This window comes from Filobasidium floriforme, assembly GCF_021052385.1.
Source record: "Filobasidium floriforme strain CBS 6241 chromosome Unknown HD553scaffold_1, whole genome shotgun sequence".
In the NCBI taxonomy this organism is placed as follows: Eukaryota; Fungi; Basidiomycota; class Tremellomycetes; order Filobasidiales; family Filobasidiaceae; genus Filobasidium; species Filobasidium floriforme.
The window spans coordinates 1,484,772-1,508,318 of record NW_025763622.1 but is presented as its reverse complement, the minus strand read 5'-3'; the positions used below and the strand labels follow the sequence as shown (position 1 = coordinate 1,508,318).

Sequence of the window (23,547 nt, the reverse complement as noted above, 5' to 3'; positions counted from 1 at the left end):
GAGATGATCGGCTGGTCATGTGTCGAGAGCGCGTCCCCGCCTTCCCCACATCCCGCGAAACCGAATACCCCCGCTCAACATCGTCAACTTTCGAGCCCACGCCAGGCAAAGTGAATGTACAAGAGCACCAGGATTGAATTAGGCATGTCAACACAGACGTTGAAACTCCAGCACAACTTTCTGAGCACAATTCTAATGAAACCCATCAGCTTGGCCTAGATACTCATCGCATCTCATCCAGGTCGCAACTTGGACAATCGATGTCATAATCACCGACTCGCGCAAATTGCGGGCCTCCGCGCCCCGCAACACGGACGGGAACGTTTCAGACCGGGCCTTGCGGGAATACAGATATTCGAAAATATGACGCACAGGACCCTCGAGCCGCCTGTACGGACCCGGAAACCCTGGTCGGAACGAATCGCGAAAGGGCGATTTGCGATTTCGCCCGACGTACGTAACTTCCTATCTTTGGTTCGGTCCAACCGTTACACCGTGATGAACCGGATTTGATGCGCTAAACCAACCTGTGTTAGCCGCGTTCAGCGACCGGAGCAGAGATTTCAGCTCGTTTCGGAGTGCTTCCACTACGATCACGCAAGGATGGCAGACGACCGCAGTTGCGGGAAATGAGGTGATCATCCTCTCGAGGGTTGAACTTCCGTTCCGCAAGACTCAACCAACCGGGGATCTCAACGGTCGAGACAAAGGATTATAGGACCGTCCCTCGTCACCAGGTCACACGACCTGCTGCGACGTCTCCAAGAATGGATAGCGTCATCTGATCACAAGCTGCAAGCTGGTCGAGAACCATATCAACCTTCGATCAACAACAGTACACCATTCTCAATCGGGTCGTTCCTACGATAGTCGTCTTGAAATAATCACAAAGCAGGATGGGTCACGTCTTTCGGGAACGTGTCTTCCCCCGTACCATCTCTCACAACTCGTCTTGGTCCTCCGACGGACACAACCCCATGTTCGATATGGACCTCGAAGCCGACGATAGTGAAGAAGAAGACATCCGCTACAGCTACGCAGCTCGGTGGAATTTCTCTTCCCGGCCGTTCGAACCTACTCAGAAAGCCGGGCGGACGACTCGGACTTGGAGTCAGGAGCGACAAGGTTGGACCAGTTTGGGGACCGAGAGGAGAGGAATGCCAAATCAGAACGCTTGGCTACCATTACTACCCCTTCCACAAGAAGTCAGGGAGGAAAGAGTTTACGGTGCGACTGCTCAGGCGGGTCCGAGGGCTCTAGTGGGGAAACACGCAGAGCCTCTAGATATTTACCGGGTCCGAGCTCGGGATTACAGGGTTGTCGGACACTTCCTGGTAAGTTGCCCTCGAGACAGCCGGAACGCTGCACTAGCCTGATACTGATCGTTCTATCGGTTGCAGGATCAATACCTCCCCGAGTTTGACCCTGGCGTTTCATTCCCCGTTCTCCTTAACTCGGCCGACTGCCACGCCTGGGCCATTCAGCCTTCCCGCACTCGGCCCGCAAGCGGATGGACAACACAACCCGGCACGAGGTCTATCTTGGAAGACTTCTGGAACGACACGCCACCTTCGACCCCTCCATACGAGAGTATCCCCCTGGGCCGGCGGTTTGAACCAAGCACTGGTACCCGAACGGATGAATCGCTGGATCATCGCTTACCCATCCTAGGTTGTCTGATCGTGAGGATCATGCCTGTCCGGAAACCTGAATGCGACTTCGACTCGACTCCAGACTTGCATAGGGGAAAACCACGAGCCGTCCTGCACTTCATGGCGCTTGCGGTGGATCCAGAGTACAGGAGGCTAAGGATCGCTGAGATGCTAGTTGGAACGGCGATCGGCAAGGCAGGGGAGGTAGCAGCGAGCAAGGGAGGATGGGGTTTGCCCTTCAACACAACGACGACATCACCACCAACATCATTGTTATCATCATCGCAGTCATCAACATCATTATCATCATCAGCATCATCAGCATCATCAGCATCGCATTCGCCCTCGGGCTACTTTGACAACATGTACAAGTACCACCACCACCATCATCATCATCATCACGACAAACAGTCACAATCACAGCATCATCAAACACACGACACGATCAGCATCACCATCGCGCTCAAAGCAGAAGGCATCATCAGACGTTCTAGAACTACGGGCGAAAAGGACGAAGGGAGCATGTTGTTTTGGCAGCGGATGGGCTTGACGACGAGGGTCGTCCGGCTCAGGGGGAGGTCAGGGTGGGAAGGGGACAATACGCGGGACGTCCAGGTTCCCATAGATCGGTTGTAGATTCGCGGCAAAGGGTGATCACGAGCTTGAGATGAGAGCATAATCGATAGCATATCATTACACTGGGCAATGAATATGCTTACAGGCTGTGAATTCGAAAACCCCTACCAGTCCCGTTCAGTTACAATCCGTCTTAAATGTCTGGAGCAACACAGGAAGTCAGATGACGGCCGGGATGTTCTGCCACCAGCCCCTCTCAAACATAAGATGGCCGCCAACATGACGGACCAGTCTGCTGAAATGCGCTCGCTCCATTGACTATATTGTGAATGTCTTACAACCATCCGCATATCACAGTTTCAAAGGGTCAGATGCTGAGCCCGGAGATGAGTTATTTGACGAGCTTATTCAAGCCGTGGGTGATGAGCCTGAGCCGCCCTGCAAGATATTCAATCGAATCCGTATTCCGAGCACCTTTCTTGAACACCGCAGATGCTGCTGAATATGCAGTACCTTACGAGGCTCCTGCAGCTGCCTGCTCAATGATCTATGCTACAAGTTACGAGTGAACTATCCCCTGCAACTCAACATTAATCGAGTATCCTCGCACAGACCCCTAAGGACCGGTCCTGTTTGACCCCAATCTGGCAGGCAATTCACGATTCAGACACTACGCTCTCCGCCGGTCGCCTTCGACACACACTCTCCACAAGCTTATCGTCATCACAAAGCACAGCCCTTCTTTCCAGTGGTATTCCCACGACGGCCTGACTCCTAACCGTCACCTCGAAGGGAGGCTCTTCACTCGAACGAGGCGGCGTTAAGCTGCTCTACTGTGATCTTCGATGAACATTTTCGGTAATGACATTTACGCATCACCGAGCTAACGAAGTCATGTAAGTGGATACGTACATACTACTGAACACCTCGCGGATACATCTCACCGCATCTGAGAGGCTTTCTCATCGTCTGCTGACTGCTGAACATCGCGGTGGGACTCACGTTGACGAGCAGTAGTGATGAAACTCGAATCGAGTCCCGGGTGGAAACAAGAAACCGTCCACTCCCGCCCCTCGCCCCCCGCCCCCCGCAATCGGCTTGACGTCATCGATCACCCGCGCTTTCGTCATCGGGGGGATCGCTTCGGTGCGTGCTTTGCCAGCAGCCAGGATCGATTCAAAACCCATTCCACCTTTCGTCCTTTTAGAATCAACCTCAGCTACTTGGGACCTTGGATCCCTCTCAATCTCAAACATATTGCAAACAATCGATGTTCATCAGGACAGCACTCCGTTCGACTAAACCTATTAACACTACCCGTATCACTTCTTTCCGACTCATCAACACCACTTCCATCAGAATGGCCGCCGACGATCAGTACGCAGCCATGTTACAAACTGACAGGTCCCAAGAGTTGGCTGATTGACCTCGCCTGTCCCCTTCCACAACGCTTAGGTACTCCAAGAAGTCCGAGGACCAGACTCCTGCGTTGAAGGACCGTGTCGCCGAGGTCGAGGCCATCATCAAGAAGGTCGGAACCTGCAGCTTGACCACCGTCGGTACCGACGGATCTTTGGTGAGCTCATGATGATAAGATGACGTCTCGACCATCTCGTTCTAACGTGTTCGTCTTCTTCTCACAGCACTCTCGAGCTATGCGACCCGCTTCGACCGACAAGCTCCAGCCCGTCTTCATCTACGACAACTCGAGCCACAAGGACGAGGAGGTCAAGAAGGACTCTCACGTCAACGTCTCTTTCCTCGAGCCTACCAAGGGAGACTGGATCTCGATCGCCGGAAAGGCCAACACCACCACCGACAGGGAGACCGTCAAGAAGTACTTTAACCCTGCCACCAAGGCTTGGTTTGGTGACTTGGGCGACGGCGTCCACGATGGTACCGCCAACGATCCCCGTGTTACCGTCTTGATTGTCAAGCCCGCCGAGGTGAGCCGGATCGGATATGAGTTGACGGTTACGAATCGTATGGCTGAAGCGCTCCTGTTCGCTTGACATTTCCAGATTCGATACTTTGCCCAAAAGGACAGCATGATCGGCCAGGCCGTCGAGGTCGCTACCAGCGCCCTCACCGGCAAGGTCGCCACCCCCGGTGCCATCAGGACCATCACGGGTGAAGAGGCCGCCACCTTGTAGATTCCCCATCAGCACGTAGTATCCACCTGCTCCGTCAGGTTGTAAGCATTTTGTAGCCAAACATCACACGCCCGGTCCCGATCACGCCGGAAGAATCGCGGTCAAATACAATGAATGACAGAAGAGATTATCGGCAACTCGATTGGCCACTTTCGTGTCTTTTCAAGTGACGAGACGATCGGGATGCAGAATCTGATGAGATGGAGCAGCGAACCTGGCTGGAGCATCGTATATTGTTGACTTCTAGCTTCTACCTCCTTGCGAGACGTGAGCCTCTAAACGGATTGAACACATGGCCTTGTCGCGATCGTGATCATCAATGGATCTCTTGTGTGTGTGTGTGTGTGTGTGTACTCGACGACTGAGCTGGCAGTAAATTAGGTACAAAGGGAAGCAGAACAGCTGAGGACGAGTGCAAGATGTTATCGCCATCGCACTTGGGTCTGAGAATGGATAGCCGACCCCTTTGGGTGGATCATCACCCAATCGGTATTTCCTTTCTCCACTCTCTTGTATGCAGAGCCTCTATCATCGATAGCACTTTCAGAAGAGTCGTCATGTTTAGTCAGGACGATATCTACATCTATGGCAACCCTGTCTCCCGTAAGTAGATTTCTCGTTGGATGTCGTTGAATTAATCCGGAAATGTGATCTAGCGAAAGAACTGATCTACATGACTTAACGCCTTCCAGCTCCCGCATATCGCGAATTCACGACTTCTCGATGCTGGTGGGTACCAAGCCCTTGCCATATGTCTTGTCTGAACGGGAACACAGGCTACAGAAGATGTGAGATGGATGGCTGAAATAATGCCCTCCGATCCTCTGGCCTCTGATCGAGATCGTGGAAACGTGAGCTCGTGAGTGAGATTTCGCTTGTCGTATGGAAACCGCGCGGATCATTCCGTCGCGTGCGTTTCAGATCATTCAGATCAGCGGCGACGACGATCAATCAAAACAATTGGGGTCCGTGCGACAACGACAAGGCACCGGGCATGGAATCGCCCGACAATTTTCGGGTGTGATCATCAAGACTTTCGGCTGTGTCTGATGGATCTCGGCCGATGGGGCGACAGGAGTTGATCAGTCCGATCGAGATGATTCGACCTTTGCACCATCGTCGCTCATCGTGACATCACCTTCACAAACCTCAATTTTCGCGGTTCTCAGTGCGAATCGACGTGTTATGTCATCGTCAATTCAATACAGTCAACCCAGCTTCAATTCCTAGAACCTGAGTCCACCTCCCAGCTCACATCCTCCTCATGCCTCCTTCCGTCGACCTCATGGACACCTCCAACTCCGCTCTCATCCCTTTGGATCAGCCTTCCGCGAATGCCTTTATACCTCAGTGGGCTCTCAGCCCACCGAACATGACGCAGGCAAGTGGCAGTCCTCCTCACAATGCTCTGTGTGATATCCGAGGCCTAGCTCACACGCTTCTCTAATCCGTAGTTGCACGAACACATCGAACAGCTTCAGAGCTATCACAAGAAACACGCGCAAGCGCTCTCGGAATTGCAAAAGTTGGCGACGATCGCCCAGCGTTCCACCTTGTCTCGCCCTACCAAGACCGACGGCGAGAAAGGACCTGAAGAGGTCGAGGAACAAGCTCCCGCTCTCGTCCTGATTGACTGTGCCAGTGTCACTGTGAGCGCCCAGTTCGAAATTTGAGATCGTGAACGACCCGGCAGAAGCTGAACGATTGTACGATCGATGCCTTTCCGAACGCAGTTTGCTCCGGAACTCGTGCAACAAGGACGAGAAGGAGGCAAAAAGTTCATTGACAATCTCACCCGCAAAATCGAAGCCGACTACGCCAAGACGAAGAAACCGGACGATGCGAAAGAGATTTGGACCTGCTTCGAACTGTTTGTTTCCGAAAAGTTCGCCGAGGGAGATAGCGTCAAGGGACAAAGGATGAAAGAGTTCATCAAGGGGGTCACGGATGCTATCAATGTCAAGCTCGTACGTGTTTACGACGACAATACGACGAACTTGGCTTGGAAGTTGGCCGGTGAGTGATCGACGTCAGGGTACGCTGTTGATGTCCAAGACTCGTTTCTCATGACCTTTCTGCGTCCTTCTGATCCTTCCAGTGACCGCCCAGAACTGGTTCGAGCGTAATCCCGCCCGATACTGCTACGTCGCTTCCTGCGACGAAAAGACGTACGGATGTTTCAACTCGGCTAGTCGGACCCGCCTCAAGCTGCTCGCCCAGCAAGAGGCGGACCCGGAGGACATCGACGATCTGGAGGAATGGGAAGAGACGAGGAAGAGACGAGCGGGGTTCGAGCTAGTCGATGCGGGAGAGCTCTTGATGCCAAAGGGATTGGAGGAAGAGTCGTTGGAGGTCATCGGGACGGTATCGCCAGAGGCTCCTTATAACGGCGAAGGAGGGGTACCGGAAAGGCTCGAGGAGAAAGTCGACTCGGCTCAAGACATGCCTCGCCGATCTCTCGCTCCTCCCAGGTCAGCTTACGGTGAGTCACCGATACCCCTCTGATGAAGACAAGTCGAACTCATTCAAAGGTCATTTTAGATCTCGTCAAGCACATCATCGGAGAAACGGCTAGAATCAAAGTCGGATCCGAGATTGCGAAACCGCCTGTCACCAATAAAACGCCCACCAGCCCTCCCACACTCGTCGGACATGCCGCTCTTCCCGTTCGGCCCGCCCCCTCTCTGGCGGTCACTCCCAGTCGTATAGGACCTGCGTTGTCCGTTCCTGCTGCTGGTTCTGCCGCTGTACCTTCCGTCCCTCACGTTCAATACATCCCTTTGCCTGAGCCGCCCCATCCCCGCGATTCCCCCTTGCCCCCAAAAGTGGGCAGTGTTGGATTTAGCAGGTGAGTAGACGACCACGACTGAGCCCTGTCGAGCTAAGAATGAACCTCACTCAAGCACGGGTTCTAATTCACTATAGGGGCTTCCGCGAGTTTCAGCCGCTCTACAAGATCCTCGTCGACCTCAACAAGGAATACCGAGCGCATCGTTACCACCAGGCCGGTCAGGTCGGCCAGAGATTGTCCAGCGCCGACTACCGTCGATCCGGATACAGAACCTACAAGGACTATGTCATGGCGGCCGAGAGGGCTGGCCTCGTCAAGGTCCTCGTCGAAGGGTCTGCGCTCTGGATCGCTCTCAACGTTGCTCAAGCGCAGCATTCGTTGGCGATCCAGGGACAGCCGGCAACCACAGGTTCTCGAATCGGCTCGAGTTCGGATCCGGTTTGGCTCCCCAATCTCGAGGAAGAGTCCAACACGCCCCGCACGATCGGATCGTCCCACTGGGTCACCGAACCCATGAGCCCTCCCATGTCGCTCATTTGAAGCGCTCGAGCGAGGGTGGGAAAACAGTACCGGTATACAGAGATGAACCATGCGGATATTTTGCATTCACAATCAACGTCAGAAGGGTGTAGTTACATTATGATTGTCTGTTCAGAAGCGCTGCCCCCGTCGCGATGCAATGCTGATAATCGCGTCCCTGGCAAAGCCGACGGCTTCCGAGTCTGTAAAATGATCGATTAGATCTACGATGTCTCATTTGTATCGTATTTTGCTTTCGTGGCTCACCTCCGGTCAGAGTGATGTAGTCGTCCTGCTTGCCGACCTGAATCTCCGCTCCGGTCTCGGCTCTAAGTCGGGCAATAGTAGCACCCCTGCCAACACCACAGCGCCACCAGAAATGAGCTCCCATACTTTGACAGGCAATGGAGAAATCGACTGACTTTGAACCGATGATACGAGGGAAAGCGCTCCTAGGGATTCCGGCCAGGACTCCTACCTTGTTGGCGGCAGAGACCTTTTCAATCATCTGCTTGATGACTATTGGTGAAGAGAAACCCCCACGGATCAGCCAACTAGCGCTGCACCTGGAAGAACACATCAGGCTTACTGTTTTCGCCCCGTTCCAGAAGCTCCTCTCGTCCACGCAGGTTGAACTCGAGGTCCTCCTCGGGGAAGCCTTCGAAAGCGTCGTACTCCTCGAAAGCGTAGTTAATGGCACCATCGCCAGCCTCTTCTTGGTCTTCATCGATACGGGCAGTCTTGGAACCGGGCTCATTGGCAGGAACAGCCGGTCGACGAGCTTCGGGTTTGGCAGGAGCGTTGGAAGGCAAGTCGAGCTGGATTCCCGATTGACGAAGCTGTCGAGCCAAGAAGCCTTGGTCGGTCAGAGCGTAGAAGAACTTGGCCGGAACCGACACCGCACGAGAGCTAGACGCTCCTCCACTGTTCCTTCCGACAGGGGTCCGTGACCGCGAAGGAGTTTCGGACGCAGTGGACAAGGCCTCGATAGCTTGCTGACAGGCTTCACGGGTACCAATGACCTTGACCAATTCGTTGGGCGGGACTTCTGACAATTCGCTGGCGTTCTCGGGCTCACCGGCCGAGTTGTATTGCCGCGAGCCAGGGAATTGAATGCTGTTCGGATTAGCAAGAGGGTCAGTCAGTACGAGTTGATCGTTGAGTACATTTGTAATGCTCACGTTGCCCCAGTCTTCTTTTGCAAATCCTGCAGAGCAGAACCACCTCGACCAATCTTGATGGCGTGCTGAGCCGCAGGGACCGCAACACCGAGAACAACCTGGTTCTGCAGAGTCTCGACGGTGCGCTCCAGCTCGGCCTTGAGCTTCGCGACGAGGTCCTTGTCCCCTCGAAGTCTAACAACATCGGGAGAGGCATCGCCAGCTCGAGGGAAGTTGATAAGACCAGCCTGTCGCGACTGTTCTTCGGTACCGCCGACCTTCATAACCAGATCTCGGAGTCGTTGACCACCAGGGCCAATCAAGTTGCGGTGCTAGATGTGCAGATTCACAACGTCAGATACAAGCAGCTTCAAGCAAGGAATCCTTCGCACTTACGTATTTAGGGTCAATCGTGACCGACTCATCAGCGCGATCGGCAACCTCGGCAGCTATCGACTGGATGCTCGACTTGGCAGCAGCAATAGCCTTCTTATCTCCACGTACGGTGACAGTTGTCTGCTCGTCCGAAGTCTTGTCGACGTCAATCTGAGCGCCAGTGTCATCCTTGATACTGTTAATCGTGTTTCCACCCTTTCCGAGGATACGGGCGATGGCGCTGGTCGGAACGGTGAAGGTGGCAGACTGGTTGGACTCCTTCTCGAATTCGGCAGCCTCCAAGAGCTCGGCTTTGGCACCGGCGACACCCTTCTTTCCACCGCGGACCTGAACCTCGTCGGGCTTGAGACCAGCCTTGGCCTCTTCGCCATCCTTGCCATCTCGAGGGAAGGTGATCTTGACGGCATACTTCTCCTCGAGCCTGATAGCGTACTTGCCGCTAGCTCCGATCAAAGCAGGGTGCAAAGCCTTCTTGATGTTCAGGATCTCGGTGGTCTCATCTTCCAGTCGCTCGACCTGTGCGAGCAATCGCTTCTTGGCCTCCTCGACCGCTTCCTTTCGACCGATAATCCTGCAATGAACAACGGCGTTCTTGCTGGACTTTTTAGAGGCAGACTCGTCATCGTCAAAGTTGATTCGGACGGATAAAGATTCTCGCAGCTTGTTGATAGCGGATCCCGAAGACCCGACCAGATGAGGAACGTGTCGCTTGTCCACAGTGAATTCCTGATTGAACCCGTTGATCAGGTCGTCGTTCTTCGAGTCCTCAACAACTTGTAAGATGGCGGGAACCAGTCGGTCGACCTCGGTGCTAGGGCCACGGACCACGACGACGTCCTGAGGAGCCGAAGAATCCTTGCTGCCCACGGTAACCGTAGCGAGCTGGTCCTCCCCGAGAAGCGCTCGGAGAACACTGCCTCCCGGTCCGATAATGTGCCTGTGCCATTTCTGAAGACGCAAAATGGGATCAATACCCTATTCTTATACCACCTCGCCTGACGTAACGACACCAGACACACTTGGTCAATGTTCAAAGTTTCGGTCTTGACGTCAGCGGCCTCCTTGGCCAAATCAGTGATAGCGGAAGCAGCCTTGCTGAGCGACTCGGCGAGCTTGGCTTCTTTCTGCTTCTTGTCCTTGGGAAGGCTGGTCTCGTCGCCCTCAAACACGAGCAAGACGGCAGAGGACTCGTCGGAAGCGGGAGGGAAGACGGCTCGGACGTTGTGAGCGGACTCGAACTGTCCGATCCTGTTACAACAGCCTCGTGATCAGTATGATACTTTCCGGAAACCCCTTTACGTGAAAACTCACTTGGCACCCTTCTTTCCGATCAAAAATTTGTGGACGGCAAAGTCGATCTCGACCGGCTTGACATGAGCAGGAGTGATGGCCTTGACGGCGGCGGTGACCTCTTCCTTGGCCTTGTTGGTCTCCTGCTTGTCGGCACCAACAATCTCGATCACGACCGTGCCGGCCGACTCGACCGCAGCCTGGAAGGGAGGGTAGACCTTGACGCCGGAATGAGCATCGGCGATCTGGCGAAGCTTGGACGTCCTCAACAGGTATCGCAAGACGGTCTTGGCGTGGCTCAAGGGATCCGAGGTGGCGCTCCTGTGCTGAGCGACGAGGTCAACGGTTCCGACCGAGATGGCGTTGGCTTTGGAGATGACGAGGGTCAAGGCCGGGGCGAGGTTCTCGGCAGGTCCTCGGATGATACATTCGTCAGCCGGGTCCTCGATAGGGGGCAAGTCGACGATGCATCCGGTCTGCTCGAGAATCTCGTCGGCGGCGTACCCGACCAGGAATCGGTGCTGTCTCTTGGGGATCGAGATGGACAGGGTCTGGCTGGTCTCCTGGATCTCGGCGTACCGTCTCCTGATCTCCTCGACGACGGCCGAGACCTTTTCCCTGTCACCCTGAACCCGAATACTAAGGTCGCGCTTCTTCTCCTTGATCGTCTGGTCGGCATCGCCGCTCAACTCGGCAGCATCAGCTTGCTTTTCCAACGACCTCCAAACGCCAGGAGGAGGAACGTGGATCTGGACCTGTCCTTCCCCGACGCTGTCCTCCAATTCCCTAGCCTTTGAACCCTGAGGTCCCGAGATGAAGGGGTAAAAATCCGAGGGGATATCTTTGATCTTGACCGAGGTGTGCGAAACCTTGTCGTGAATGAGCGCGAGAATTTTGGACTTGGCTTCGGCGATGGCAGGCGTGGGACCGGTGAGCGAGATGGGAACCGAAGGATCTTCGGGTTCCTCGTCGTCCTCGGAATCGGCCTCATCGTCGTCATTGGCAGCGGCACGAGCAGGAGCGGCGGGGAGGTTCTCACGACGGGGAATGTCGATCTTGCAGCCAGTAGCATCGGTGACGGTCTTCAAGGTCGATCCCTTGGGTCCGATGATCGTTCCCAAGGTGGACAGGGGCACGTCGAGGGTAGAGGTCTCGACCTTGCTGACACCACGCTCGATCAATTTACGGGCAGACGAGACCTTTCTATCGTCGGGACCTCGGACGAAAAAGGTCTTGAGCCCGGCTCGCATCTGGGTGGAAGCCTCGATGGTGCATCCGTATTGCTCCTGGACCTTTTTAGAGAGTTCCGAAAAGGCCTTGGGGGTCAAGGTGATGCTAGCGATGGGCAGCGAGAACGAGATGGAGGCCGGCAAAGTTGACGAGCTGGGTCCGCCGGTCCTACCGAGACCGCCCGGAGCCGACTGAGCGGGAGCACGAGTCTTGATCTTGGACGAAGCGGAGGACCACATAGACGCCTTAGGAGCAGCCGAAGCAGCAGGGGCAGGACCACCGAGAGCTGGGAAAGCTTCCTCAGATTCGGTATCGACAGGAGTGGCGGACCCTTTGGCAGCGCTCTTGACAGGAGCAGCCTGAGGGGCCATGCTGGGGAACGGATCGGGAGCTCCCTCGAGACCGTGTCTCTAGCGATAGTTCGATCAGATATAGCTTATTAGTTACCAGCAGGTGAGATCGATAACCCCTATCGCTCAGACTCACCCTTTGAAGTTCAGCTGCAGAGAGTGTGGCCATATTTGCTATGTTTGACAACGACGTTGTGACGAAGGTGTTCCGTATAGGTGTAGCGGGGTGCGCAAAGACCGGTGACAAGAGCGGGAAAGAGCTAGACCGACGTTGGGGAGGTATCGGATAGGGTCGAAGTACCAGGACCTGTTGGCAAGACTTGGATGTTCAGAGTATGGTATGGGAGAGAGAGAGAGACAGAGGGTATCTCGAGACGCTGTCAGAGTGTGACAAGGATCAGAGTAGAGGATTGGATGACCCGAACACGATATGACCTTGCGACTTGGGCGAGGGGTTGCTGGCAATAACATCGACGACGACGATCATTGAAACGCATAAACAAATGTATCCCCCCCCCCACTCACCCGATCTCTTAATATGCGTTTTGACGTTCAACACTCATCACAACCACCTGTGGCCGCCGGGGATGAGCAATTACAAGGTTCCAGGTCATTTCCTACAGGTCGTCCGACGACCAATCTAACAGTAAGCTTTCCACAGCCACCTTCTTGAACAGGCCATATAGAAGCCAGCTCACACATTAGTCACTCGTCTCAGAGGACGGAAAACTGGAAAACGGCGAGCTTCGACGGTCTTTTCCTAACAAATCAAGCACAGCGTTCGACACGCTGGCGACGTCAAAAGGCATGAGATAAGGGTTCGAACGATCCTGTCACCACATCCAAGAGAAGCTTCTGGGTTCAAGCGGAGAGAACTAGTATCAAAACGTCGGACATGAACGATAATGAGATGATGGAGGACGTATCGCTCGAGGACGGTCAGGTGACACGTACGGAGGAACCCGAGTCTGCACGCCCAACGGCGCGGGACGAGGTCGAGCAGGATACCATCGAACAGCCAGTCCCGGTCGTCTCGGACGACGCTCTAGAGGCTGAAACGTCACTTCCAGAAGATGCATCGACCGCCGAGATGCAGGACGTCGAGCTATCGGAATCAGCGCCAAAGGTAAACGGCGGCACAGGCTCGGACGACACCCTCCCTGCTACGGAAACCCTCTCGTCTCCACCTCCACCGCTTCCGAGCAAGAACGACATGCCAAACCACAATGCCTCGGCCTCTGTCAGCAGTCTCAACACCATCCCTCATCGAACGCATCCTTCGATCAGCGTGACGCCGGGAGATGGCAGCATATACCGGGCAGGAACACCGGCTACGGCTTCCCGAACGTCCCTGTCATCTGTCCCGCACCTCTCCCTCGCACTCATTAAACCCGGTCTCGAGATCATCGCCCAGTCGAAAGAAGCTAAACGCTCTCCGGCGCTGTTACAGGCGTCGCAACGCGCCCTGGATCAATGTCAACAAGAAGGCTCCTCAGCCGTCCCCAGGGACATTCTTGAACCCCTGAAACTCGCTTGTGAACTTCAAGTCGACCGGCTCGTCACCCCAGCCCTCGACCTCATCGCCAAGCTGGTCTCGCACGGTTTCTTCAGCGATGAATCCGACGCTTCTCGAGACGGACCTTCGTTGGCCGATATTGTGACCCATATCATCACCACCTCGTTTACGGAATCATCTTCCCCAGCAGTGTCAGTCCAGGTGGTCAAATCCCTCTTGGCGCTCGTCCTCTCGAACACGTTGACGGTACATCAGTCGAGCTTGCTGAAAGCTGTCAGGACCGTGTACAACGTCTACCTCTTGAGCTCGGATGCGACGACGCAGTTGGTAGCCCAGGGCAGTTTGACGCAGATGATCCACCATATTTTCGGCAGAATAAGGAGGAACGACAAGTCGGCGGTCGGGACGCCGTTGACGGCACACGGGAGGAGTGGAAGCGTGACCCCAGGGCTGAACGGGAATGGCAATGGGAGAGAGCGCGAGACGGAGGAACGGTCGGAAAGGGGCGACGCCAGAGAAAACGAGACTCCAGCTGAGGAGAAGAAGAACTTGACGTTGTGAGTATTGAACTGGGTTTGATATACAATCACGATCGTGACTGAAATAGGAATCCTCGCGCGACCCTCTTGCAGAGACTCTTTCTCGGCGCCCAACCCGAATGACGATATTCCGCTAGAAGCTACTGCTGACGGCCCTGAACCTATCACGAACGGATTACCTCAAGCGAGTCAGGAGCTGAACCCCGACCTACAGATGCACGAGGATGCGCAGGCAAGGGATCTGACGCTCGAGCAGCTCTATGTGAAAGATGCTTTCCTGGTCCTCAGGGCGCTCTGCAAATTAACTATGAAGCCGTTGTTGAGTGAAAGGTACGTTTCTCGAAAAAGCCAAGAAGCAAAATATGAACAGATATACTGATCTCGAAGCTACCCCTCTCTCCAAACTCGACAGTGAAAAGGATCCCCGGTCGCATGATATGAGATCTAAATTGCTCTCATTGCATCTGGTCTTGGCCATCCTGCAATCCCACTCGGACGTATTCGCCGATCCCACCGTGGTGGTCCCGTCGTCTTCCTCTTCAGAGGATACGCCGTTCCTATTGGCCACCAAGCAGTACCTTTGTCTCGGAATCAGCAGGAACGCGCTGTCTTCCGTCAATCAAGTATTTGATCTGAGTACCGAGATCTTTTGGTGTATGTTGAAGAGTCTTAGAGCGCAACTCAAGGTAAGGGATTGGGATCGGAAATCATTCCTGACGACGCTTTTCACTGATGTAATCTTGCCGACCTTGCAGAAAGAGATCGAGGTCCTGTTCAACGAGATCTATATCCCCATCTTGGAAATGCGTCATGCGACCCTTCGTCAAAAGTCGTCTTTGCTCTCCACCTACCTTCGTTTGTGTCAAGATCCGCAAGCGCTGGTGGACATCTATATCAATTACGATTGCGACCGTTCTTCGGTGGAAAACATTTACGAAAGGCTCATCAACGTCATCGGTAGGCTCGGACAGGCTCATTTCCCGCTGCAATCAAAAGCAGAAGAAGGTTCGACGGACTCCAAGCTGGCTACCTTCATGGCCGCACAAACCGCGCAACTGTCGTCCATATCGCCCGTAGGAGACTCGAAGATTACAGCCAAGTATGCCGGATTTGGTTCAGAGCAGCGCATCCGCAGACAAGCTCTCGACGGGGTCATCACCATCTTGCGATCGCTGGTCGAGTGGACAAATATCATGCGTCCTCCTCAGGCCGACGAGAGTATCGATGCTGGCGAAAGGACGACACGGCCTTCTCACTCGGACCACCGTCTGAGCGTCGCTTCGGTCGGAGGGTTTGGCACGACAGAATCGCAGATCCGGGATGATCCCGAGCGATTCGCGTCGGCTCGTCAGCAAAAAACTTCGCTCATGGAAGGGATTCGTGACTTCAACTTCAAACCGAAAAGGGTGAGCCGGATTGATGGGGTTCTTACACCAGTCCCTTCGAAACTTACACGCGTCGTATCACTTTAGGGTATCCAATATATGCTGCAGCATGGATTCATTACAGATGAGAGGCCCGAGAGCATAGCACAGTTCTTACTGCACACCGAAGGTCTAAGCAAGGCTCAGATTGGAGAATACTTGGGAGATGGGTGCGTCACCTTCAAGCTACATCTCGATCTTTTGGCTGATCTATATATGCTGCTTCTCTTAGTGATCCCGGTAATATCGCAGTCATGCATGCCTTCGTCGACATGATCGACTTCACCGGGGCGAAATTCACGGATGCAGTACGGCAGTACCTGCAAACCTTTAGATTGCCAGGCGAGGCGCAAAAGATCGATCGCTTCGTGCTAAAATTTGCCGAACGATACATCGCAAACAACCCGTCGACGGTGTTTGCCAATGCAGACACCGCCTACATTCTTGCCTTCTCCGTCATCATGCTCAACACGGATGCCCATAACCCGAACCTAAAGTCCAAGCGGATGACAAAGGCCGAGTTCGTCAAAAACAATAGAGGGATCAACGACGGTCAGGACTTGCCCGAAGAGCTACTCGCGGAAATCTACGATGAGATACAGAAGAATGAGATCAAGATGAAGGACGAGATCGAGTTGGCACCGCCACCTCAAGCTACAGGACTCGCATCGACGATAGCGAACGTTGGCCGGGACCTTCAGCGTGAGGCCTATGTGTTGCAATCCGAGGGCATGGTAAACAAGACGGAAGCACTTTTCAAGTCACTCGTCAAGCAACAACGACGAGGCGCAAAGGGAGGCGACCTGTTTTACAGCGCATCGCACCTCGAACATGTGAAACCAATGTTCGAGGTCGCCTGGATGCCTTTCTTGGCGGCCATTTCAGCCCCCATGCAAGAAAGCGACGACATGAACGTGGTGGTCATCTGTCTCGACGGGTTCAAACAGGCAATCAAGGTGGCCGGGATTTTCGACCTAGAACTGGAGCGGAACGCTTTCGTCTCGACCTTGTCCAAGTTTACCCTGCTCAATAATCTCGCAGAGATGAAGCCAAAACACATCGAGGCAATGAAAGCGCTTCTTGATATAGCCATCTCGGACGGAGATCGCCTCAAGGGATCTTGGCGGGATGTGTTGACTTGTGTCAGTCAACTCGAGCGGATGCAGCTCATCTCGAGTGGGATCGATGTTCCGGAACTGAATCGTCGAAGGTAAGCCGTTAGACGAAGCGTATTCAGCGTTAAGGATCGCGCTAAACTCCTTACACCAGTTCGACGCAATCTACCAAATCAGCAATGCCCAAAAGGAAGGGTCCCACGGGTGATGTTGCGGAAGAAGGTCGCTCGACACAGGTGACCGTCGCTGCGGACATGGTGTTCTCTCTGAGCAGGAAATTATCAGGGGTGAGTGCCGTAAGATTTGGGGAAGCGGTCATATGGATCCCTGATTAGCTCTGTGCGTTCAGCCTGCCATTGTGGACTTTGTCAAAGGTTTGAGCGAGGTTTCATGGGAGGAGATTCAGTCTTCTAGCTCAGCTGCTCAGCCACGACTATTCTCGCTTCAAAAGCTGGTCGACATCGCCTACTACAATATGGACCGAATTCGTCTCGAGTGGTCAGGTATCTGGGCTATTTTAGGGGTTCATTTCAATCAGGCAAGTGCTGAATACCTAAGGTTGGCAATATGTCTCGCTGACGTGCGCCTGCTTCCGGGTCGCCGAATCAGGTTTGTTGTCACAACAACCCCAACGTTAGCTTCTTTGGCCTGGACGCTCTGAGACAGCTGTCGATGCGCTTTTTGGAGAAGGAAGAGCTGGCGCATTTCCGCTTTCAAAAGGACTTCTTGAGACCGTTCGAGTACACCATGACGATGAACCAGAACGCTGATGCTCGCGAGATGGTAAGTGGACCCTGGCCGGTGCGCATTCGTGATGGCCTAATGCTCATGCGATCTTCCCGGTGACAGGTCTTGCAATGTCTGCAACAAATGCTGCAAGCTCGGGTAAACAACCTGCGATCTGGTTGGCAGACCATGTTCCGAGTATATTCTGCCGCCTCGCGCGTTTTGACAGGTAAGCAGACGAAAGTAGCTGGCGCCGTTGCAGTCGAGACTGACACTATGGGGAACAGAACGCGTGGTAACTTATGCATTCGAGCTGGTGACATCAATATATCGCGACCAATTCGAGCTGGTTCTGCGATATGGCTCGATCAGCGACTTTACAACCTGCCTGACCGACTTCAGCAAGGTCACAAAGTTCCAAAAAGTCAGCTTGCAAGCCATCCACATGGTGCAAGGTCTGGTACCGAAATTGCTCAGCGAATCGCCGTCAAAATCGTCGAAGGACGCCGATCAAGATTTGACGGAATCGGAGGATCCTACGCCACAATACTGGTTACCGGTGTTGTTGAGCTTTTGTGACATCATCATGACGGGCGAAGATCTCGAAGTTCGACGCATGTAAGTCTTCGGATGCATGTTATGCCTCGATCCGCGCTCATTCCTCGTACCCAACAGGGCCTTGGACTCGCTCTTCGGAGTGCTAAAACAGCATGGAGGAAACTTCAAGATCGAATTCTGGAAGCGGATCTGTGACGAAGTGTTGTTCCCCATCTTTGGAGTCCTGCGGTCAAAGCAAGACATATCGCGCTTCGCTTCGCAGGAAGCCATGAGCGTGTGGCTATCGACGACGCTCATTTCAGCGCTTCGGAGCCTTATTGAGCTATTTACGGTCTACTTCGAGACATTACAGGCGTTCCTGGGAGGGCTGCTCGACCTGCTTTGCGCATGTATTTGTCAAGGTGAGAGACCTCGCGGTTCTATTTGTGAAATACGAAAATCGACTGAAGCGGGCAATCGATCACAGAAAACGATACCCTTGCGCGGATCGGTACTGCTTGTTTCCAGCAGCTTTTGGAGGACAATGTGAAAAAGCTCAGTCCGGAGAAATGGGAGCTGGTTGTTGGAACCTTCATACAGCTGTTCTCTACCACGACCGCCCGTCAACTCTTCGACGAGACGCTTCGAGCAGAGACGACACTACCCGAGGATGGCGGCGAGGCTGCTGCGCAAGGTCGGTATCTTTCAAGACTAGCCATGTATTCTCAACTGACCAGACTCTATCCTTGTAGTCTCGTTGGCCACTTTCAGCGATGCGCCGGAAAAGCTCGGCCCGCTTACGGCTTCCGCTCGAAGACGGATCTTTCAGCAAATCATTGTCAAATGCGTACTGCAACTGCTTCTCATCGAGACGACTCACGAGCTTCTCCAGAATGACGACGTTTACAACACGATCCCTGCCAAGCATCTTTTGCGCTTCATGACGGCTCTTGACGACAGCTATGAATTTGCACGAAGGTTCAACGCCGACAAAGATCTCCGAATGGCTCTCTGGAAAGTCGGTACGTAGAGTCATGAATGTCTCAGACAGCGCAAGGCACGCTTATCCCATTATGCTCGTGACAGGTTTTATGAAGCAATTGCCAAACCTGCTCAAGCAAGAGTCCAGCAGTGCCGCTACCCTCGTCAACGTCTTGTTGCGAATGTACCGTGATCCTCGACCTGATCACCAAGCTAGTCGACAAGGGGTGTTGGAGCAGTTCATCCCGTAAGTCAAGCGAGCTTTCTATTTCCCATACTCGTCGGCATAGCTAAATATCTGGTGCTCAGTCTGGGGATTCGGATAATGAGGGATTTCAACGGGATTGACCCCGTGGCTCAGCCCAGAAACATCGTCGCCTGGACACCGGTAGTCGCCGAGATCTTACAAGGTTGCCGTGACTTTGAGGATGAAAGCGTGAGTCACAACTGCATCGTTGTTCAACCGATAACTCAAAGCTGACTCTTCCTGGCAGTTTGAGCGATACCTACCTCAGCTTTACCCTTTGGTCACCGTCATGCTAGAGAGGGAGATGACGCCGGACTTGTGGCAGGCCGTACGGCTGTTCTATGTCAAGACGGGTCACGTCAAGGGTTTGATTGCAAAGGATAGAACGAGCGAACATTAACGACAATTGTACAAAAGTTTTGTGACGACGGTTGTGCGGGAGAACATGGACATCGTGTACATCGAGACTTTGCTACGGGGCAGGCGGAGGGAGGATTTGCCTGGAGACAATAAACCCTGCTCAGAGCGCTTAAACCGAGCTCGAGGGGAAGATCTTGAAGAACCGCCTCCTGGCTGATCGTCCCAACCGGATAGCGTACGAGCGTATACTGCTCGTGGATGTTGAGGACGAGGTGCGAGACGCGCTGTCTGCTAGCCTAGGCATAACTTTGGGTAAGGCCTGCGTCGGCTGATGAGCTTGGTACATGGATTCGGAGTCCGATTCGTCCCCTGGCTCGGGAAGGTGTTCGACGAATCGGCTGATTCGATCTGGCATGATCGATGAGGTAATGTAGGATCGATAAGGGGCGCGAGGTGAGTTTGGTAACGAGCGTGTGTGCTGTGTGAGCTCTGTGAGGGTTTGTGTTTGTATTATAGTCTCCTGTGATGCTAAGCGATGTATGTTCGGAGCAAATGATGGGCGATTGCTGAGTGGGTTTATATGTATATCCTTGCCTTGAAACACCCCGTTGGTCCAGGGAGCACGCTATCACTCCGTGGTCTTTAGCGTATCAGAGTGTCCGATCTGTAACGCTTCGAGGGGAAACGCGTGAGACTCGAAAGCGAATATGCTCTTCTACGTCAACGGTCACATCCGCCGAGCAAGCTAGCTAGGCTCCGATCTTGTGCTCACCCAAACTCGAAGCTCCCATTCTGTATCACAAGAGAGCTCACATATACACCATCGCATACAACAGACTGTAGCGAGACTGATCAGCACCGACTGATATCACCGTACTCATCCCGCACCCCTTCAAAGGTTGGAAAGACGGCGTTTTCTTTTGACCATAGCCCTGGTCAAAGGGCCCGGACGCTCCAGCCGTAGTGCAATCATCCCATGGCTCCGAAACGGACACTAGCAGATCTCTGAGACCGAGGAGACCGACGAGAAAATGAACGGCTGGTCGAGCATGTTTGATGCGATACCCGCTGAGCATCCTCTGGATCCGTCGTCCAGCCGGGCTCGAAGTGGAGGGGTCTTGGGACCACGACCTACCTATCAGACGCAAAGCCGACCGAGTCTCAGTCGGTTGACCGATGTCGTAGAGAAGGAGGTGGCAGAAGCTGCGGCTTCTCACAGAGGCAGTCCGCTTGCGGATGGACCGACGAATCAGGACGTCAAAGGGAAAGGAAGGGCGATCGACATGATCGAGGTCATCGTGCACAAGGTGAGTTCGGCACCATGACCGATATCAGTCCAGACGAATACGAGCTCATGTATAACTTGATATACTACAGGTCACTTCGACAGACTCGGTCATGGCTGTAGCTTTGAAATATGGCATCGAGGTGGGACCGTGCTGAAATCGCTCCGTTTCAGGATCCAGCTCACGTCTGAACCTCGCACTTTGCTAGGTCGGCACCTTACGAAAAGCCAATAAACTGTGGTCATCAGATCCAATACACCTACGGACGGAACTACTCGTCCCCCTTGACGCTTGCCTTCGAGGCAATGTCATTCGAGGACCAGAAGCTGGCCAGGCGACCATAGTACCGCGAGGTCATTATCGTCAGAAAGACCGGGCCACTGCGCCTCCTTTGATACGCTTAGACTCGGACCCTCCGCCGCCTGATCATCCTCCTGGCGAGATCGTCTTCATAAAGAGGGTCTTGCCTACCTCGCTTCAAGCTGGTAGCAAGCAGACCATACCGAGAAAGAGTGCCGAATCGACCAGGCCCGCAGTGCGCCGAAGTACGTCCATAAACCACCTCAACCGATCGGCCGGCCCCGAGGCTAGGGTCAGCACGAGCTCTTCCCGACCATCCTTGGATCTCGGCTGGGATTCTCGGCCCGTAAGCAGAACGAGCATCGATGCAGAGTCGGAAGCTTCGATCGAGTTGCGGCCTCGGAACGTCTCGACGCCCCAGCAGAGCCGATCGAGACCGCCGAGAAATCTCTGGTTCTCGGTCGCGGACGATGGAATAGATCCGGGTCAGGGGTTGTATTGAATCTCAAAAGTTGTATTCTTATATGTGAATGACCGACATTTCTCAGGGAACATGAGCTTCGGGCTAGTGACGTTGGGCGGTATACGAACGATCGGTTCATCCCGGTAAGGCTTCTCGATACAGGACGCCAAGAATGCTGCGTTCACCTGGAAATATGCCCTTGGCGAAATATCTTGGGATATACTGTCGAGATCTTGTCTCGCCTGCTATAGTTGCATTGTAAAACACTCGCCTATGTACCTATACATTGCGGTCCAAGTCCCGCTGAAGACCAGCTCACACCGCCGACTATCGCCATGATGATGAGATGTCCCAGCACAACGCTGACGCCAACATAACACCATTTCCACCTCGTCCGTTTGATACTGGTCCATTCGGAGGCAAAGGTGCTGACCGTACTCAGACATCCACAGAACCCTTCTTCCAACGCGTACAAGGCATCACATCCCACACTAGTGAGATGTGGCGTCTGACCGTCTTTGCCCGGCGCTCGTTGACCGACGTACACGGCAGCGAGGACGGCTGTGGCAAGCATGTTGGCCAAGAAGGTTCCGATGGGAAACTTGCCCTCGAGCCTGGTACCGGTGTTCAGCTTGCTTAGGGCGTAACGAAGCATCGTACCAGGAGGCCCGAGGAGGAGCGAAAAGGTGACCGGATGTCGCCAAGAATGCGGTCCTAGAAAGTAGAGGAGCAACACCCCTACGTAGAAGAGCGCTCCGATGACGATGCTTAGCTTGTGGAAGAGTTCGAAATGTCGTCCCTCTTGCGAGCTCGACTCTGATGCTTTGCCCAAGGTCTCGGACGACTCCTCTTTCGAGCCTGATCCAGAGTGTACTTTGCGAGATAATTTGCTGAGGGTACGGGCACAGTGACTCCCGAGATGCAAGGCCCCCAGAGCGATCGAAGCGGTCACGATGTTATAGGCCAACCCATCGACGGTCTGCCGATATCAACTAGTCTCAGCGGATAAACGGGCTCGAACCAAGGGAACGCGAATGCGGACACACATTATGGAGCCTGCTGCGCCCGGTACCGTCTAGGTCGGCAAAGGCTTCATAGCCCTCCAGCATCCAGGAGGAGAAGGTGGTGATCGATCCAGCCAGGCCTAATCGGGAAACGAGTGTTCTTCTCAGTATGAGCTCGAAACGGTGAATTGTAGCTGCTGGATCCACAGCTTACCTGTTGCTAGTGCGAGGTATAGTAGAGGATAACTAAGAGGCAACCCATGCAGATGTCAGCCAATGTGTCACGGTCCAAATCGCAGAAGTACGGCTATATGGACTGACATGTTTGATATCGACGACTTCCATACCATGACCGTGCCCATGATGGCACATCCGACACCTTGAGCCCATGCGAGTGGAAAGACGGCGCTTCCCGGATCTGTCCAAGCAGCGAGAATCAGTCTCGAGATCGCCCCGATATGGATACTGGCGAGTACAAGCTACTGACACTGTGAGACGGCTACCAGGCCTAACCGCGCCAAGACCCCGAACATCGAGGCAGGGACGAGTACAGCATACTCGGTCAGCGTGGTGAGAACCTTGCCTGCCATTGAGGTCCTTCGGTCCTCTCCCTGTTGAGGCCGTTGCAAGGTGGTTCAGAGCAGAGGAAACGAGGTCGAACGTCCCGGTCGGGCCTTGCGAGGCTTCGAATCTGGACCGCGGTGGTCGTCTTCGTCCGTTCTTGACCGGTCAATAGGCCATGATGTCGCTGTCCAGCTAGAACCTATGGACGAGACAGGGCCGGTGAATAGGGACGAGCGGACGAGAGATGTTCATGTTCACCTGGAGTGCGATTGTGCAAACAGTTATGAGAGGGGTCAGGCCTCGATCTGGAAATAACTCGTGGGGTCCCCTCTTCCCCCTGTCTGTGTGGCATGTGCGGAAGCAAATTT

At 54.0% G+C, this 23,547-nt stretch overlaps 7 protein-coding genes across 7 annotated transcripts; 5 read left to right on the top strand and 2 right to left on the bottom strand.

Moving 5' to 3' along the window:
* The first annotated feature begins 464 nt into the window (after positions 1-464).
* HD553DRAFT_347204 (uncharacterized protein) lies at positions 465-2,431 on the top strand. The gene is made up of 2 exons (XM_046183281.1): positions 465-1,334; positions 1,401-2,431. The coding sequence occupies exons 1-2, from the start codon at positions 897-899 to the stop codon at positions 2,286-2,288; spliced, it is 1,326 nt and encodes a 441-aa protein (XP_046040370.1). The 5' UTR covers positions 465-896; the 3' UTR covers positions 2,289-2,431.
* A 986-nt stretch (positions 2,432-3,417) lies between these two features.
* Positions 3,418-4,603, top strand: HD553DRAFT_303226 (uncharacterized protein). Its single transcript, XM_046178844.1, has 4 exons — positions 3,418-3,605; positions 3,684-3,804; positions 3,872-4,174; positions 4,250-4,603. Exons 1-4 carry the CDS (start codon positions 3,499-3,501, stop codon positions 4,379-4,381), a joined length of 663 nt encoding a protein of 220 aa, XP_046040369.1. The 5' UTR covers positions 3,418-3,498; the 3' UTR covers positions 4,382-4,603.
* Positions 4,604-4,938: 335 nt separating this feature from the next.
* HD553DRAFT_347202 (uncharacterized protein) lies at positions 4,939-7,777 on the top strand (the record flags this gene model as incomplete). The annotated part of the gene is made up of 7 exons (XM_046183280.1): positions 4,939-4,984; positions 5,074-5,114; positions 5,836-6,030; positions 6,115-6,397; positions 6,480-6,863; positions 6,923-7,229; positions 7,307-7,777. 7 exons carry the CDS (start codon positions 4,939-4,941, stop codon positions 7,710-7,712), a joined length of 1,662 nt encoding a protein of 553 aa, XP_046040368.1. The 3' UTR covers positions 7,713-7,777.
* On the bottom strand, positions 7,746-12,517 carry HD553DRAFT_279408 (uncharacterized protein). Its single transcript, XM_046178086.1, has 9 exons — positions 12,254-12,517; positions 10,559-12,177; positions 10,267-10,495; positions 9,248-10,195; positions 8,873-9,183; positions 8,281-8,807; positions 8,114-8,210; positions 7,959-8,044; positions 7,746-7,894 (listed from the first exon to the last, which is right to left on the bottom strand). Exons 1-9 carry the CDS (start codon positions 12,284-12,286, stop codon positions 7,824-7,826), a joined length of 3,921 nt encoding a protein of 1,306 aa, XP_046040367.1. The 5' UTR covers positions 12,287-12,517; the 3' UTR covers positions 7,746-7,823.
* A 255-nt stretch (positions 12,518-12,772) lies between these two features.
* Positions 12,773-19,712, top strand: HD553DRAFT_347200 (uncharacterized protein). The gene is made up of 17 exons (XM_046183279.1): positions 12,773-14,190; positions 14,266-14,502; positions 14,585-14,858; positions 14,928-15,578; positions 15,645-15,766; positions 15,829-16,806; positions 16,866-16,998; positions 17,061-17,249; positions 17,321-17,494; positions 17,561-17,666; positions 17,725-18,055; positions 18,113-18,396; positions 18,462-18,668; positions 18,727-18,996; positions 19,061-19,202; positions 19,265-19,391; positions 19,450-19,712. Exons 1-17 carry the CDS (start codon positions 13,013-13,015, stop codon positions 19,600-19,602), a joined length of 5,556 nt encoding a protein of 1,851 aa, XP_046040366.1. The 5' UTR covers positions 12,773-13,012; the 3' UTR covers positions 19,603-19,712.
* An 881-nt stretch (positions 19,713-20,593) lies between these two features.
* Positions 20,594-21,627, top strand: HD553DRAFT_321342 (uncharacterized protein; the record flags this gene model as incomplete). Its single annotated transcript, XM_046181222.1, has 4 exons — positions 20,594-20,869; positions 20,940-20,990; positions 21,057-21,494; positions 21,520-21,627. 4 exons carry the CDS (start codon positions 20,594-20,596, stop codon positions 21,625-21,627), a joined length of 873 nt encoding a protein of 290 aa, XP_046040365.1.
* A 69-nt stretch (positions 21,628-21,696) lies between these two features.
* On the bottom strand, positions 21,697-23,436 carry HD553DRAFT_14136 (CrcB-like protein-domain-containing protein). Its single transcript, XM_046176669.1, has 5 exons — positions 23,103-23,436; positions 22,937-23,033; positions 22,830-22,861; positions 22,658-22,755; positions 21,697-22,590 (listed from the first exon to the last, which is right to left on the bottom strand). Exons 1-5 carry the CDS (start codon positions 23,203-23,205, stop codon positions 21,883-21,885), a joined length of 1,038 nt encoding a protein of 345 aa, XP_046040364.1. The 5' UTR covers positions 23,206-23,436; the 3' UTR covers positions 21,697-21,882.
* Positions 23,437-23,547: the final 111 nt, after the last annotated feature.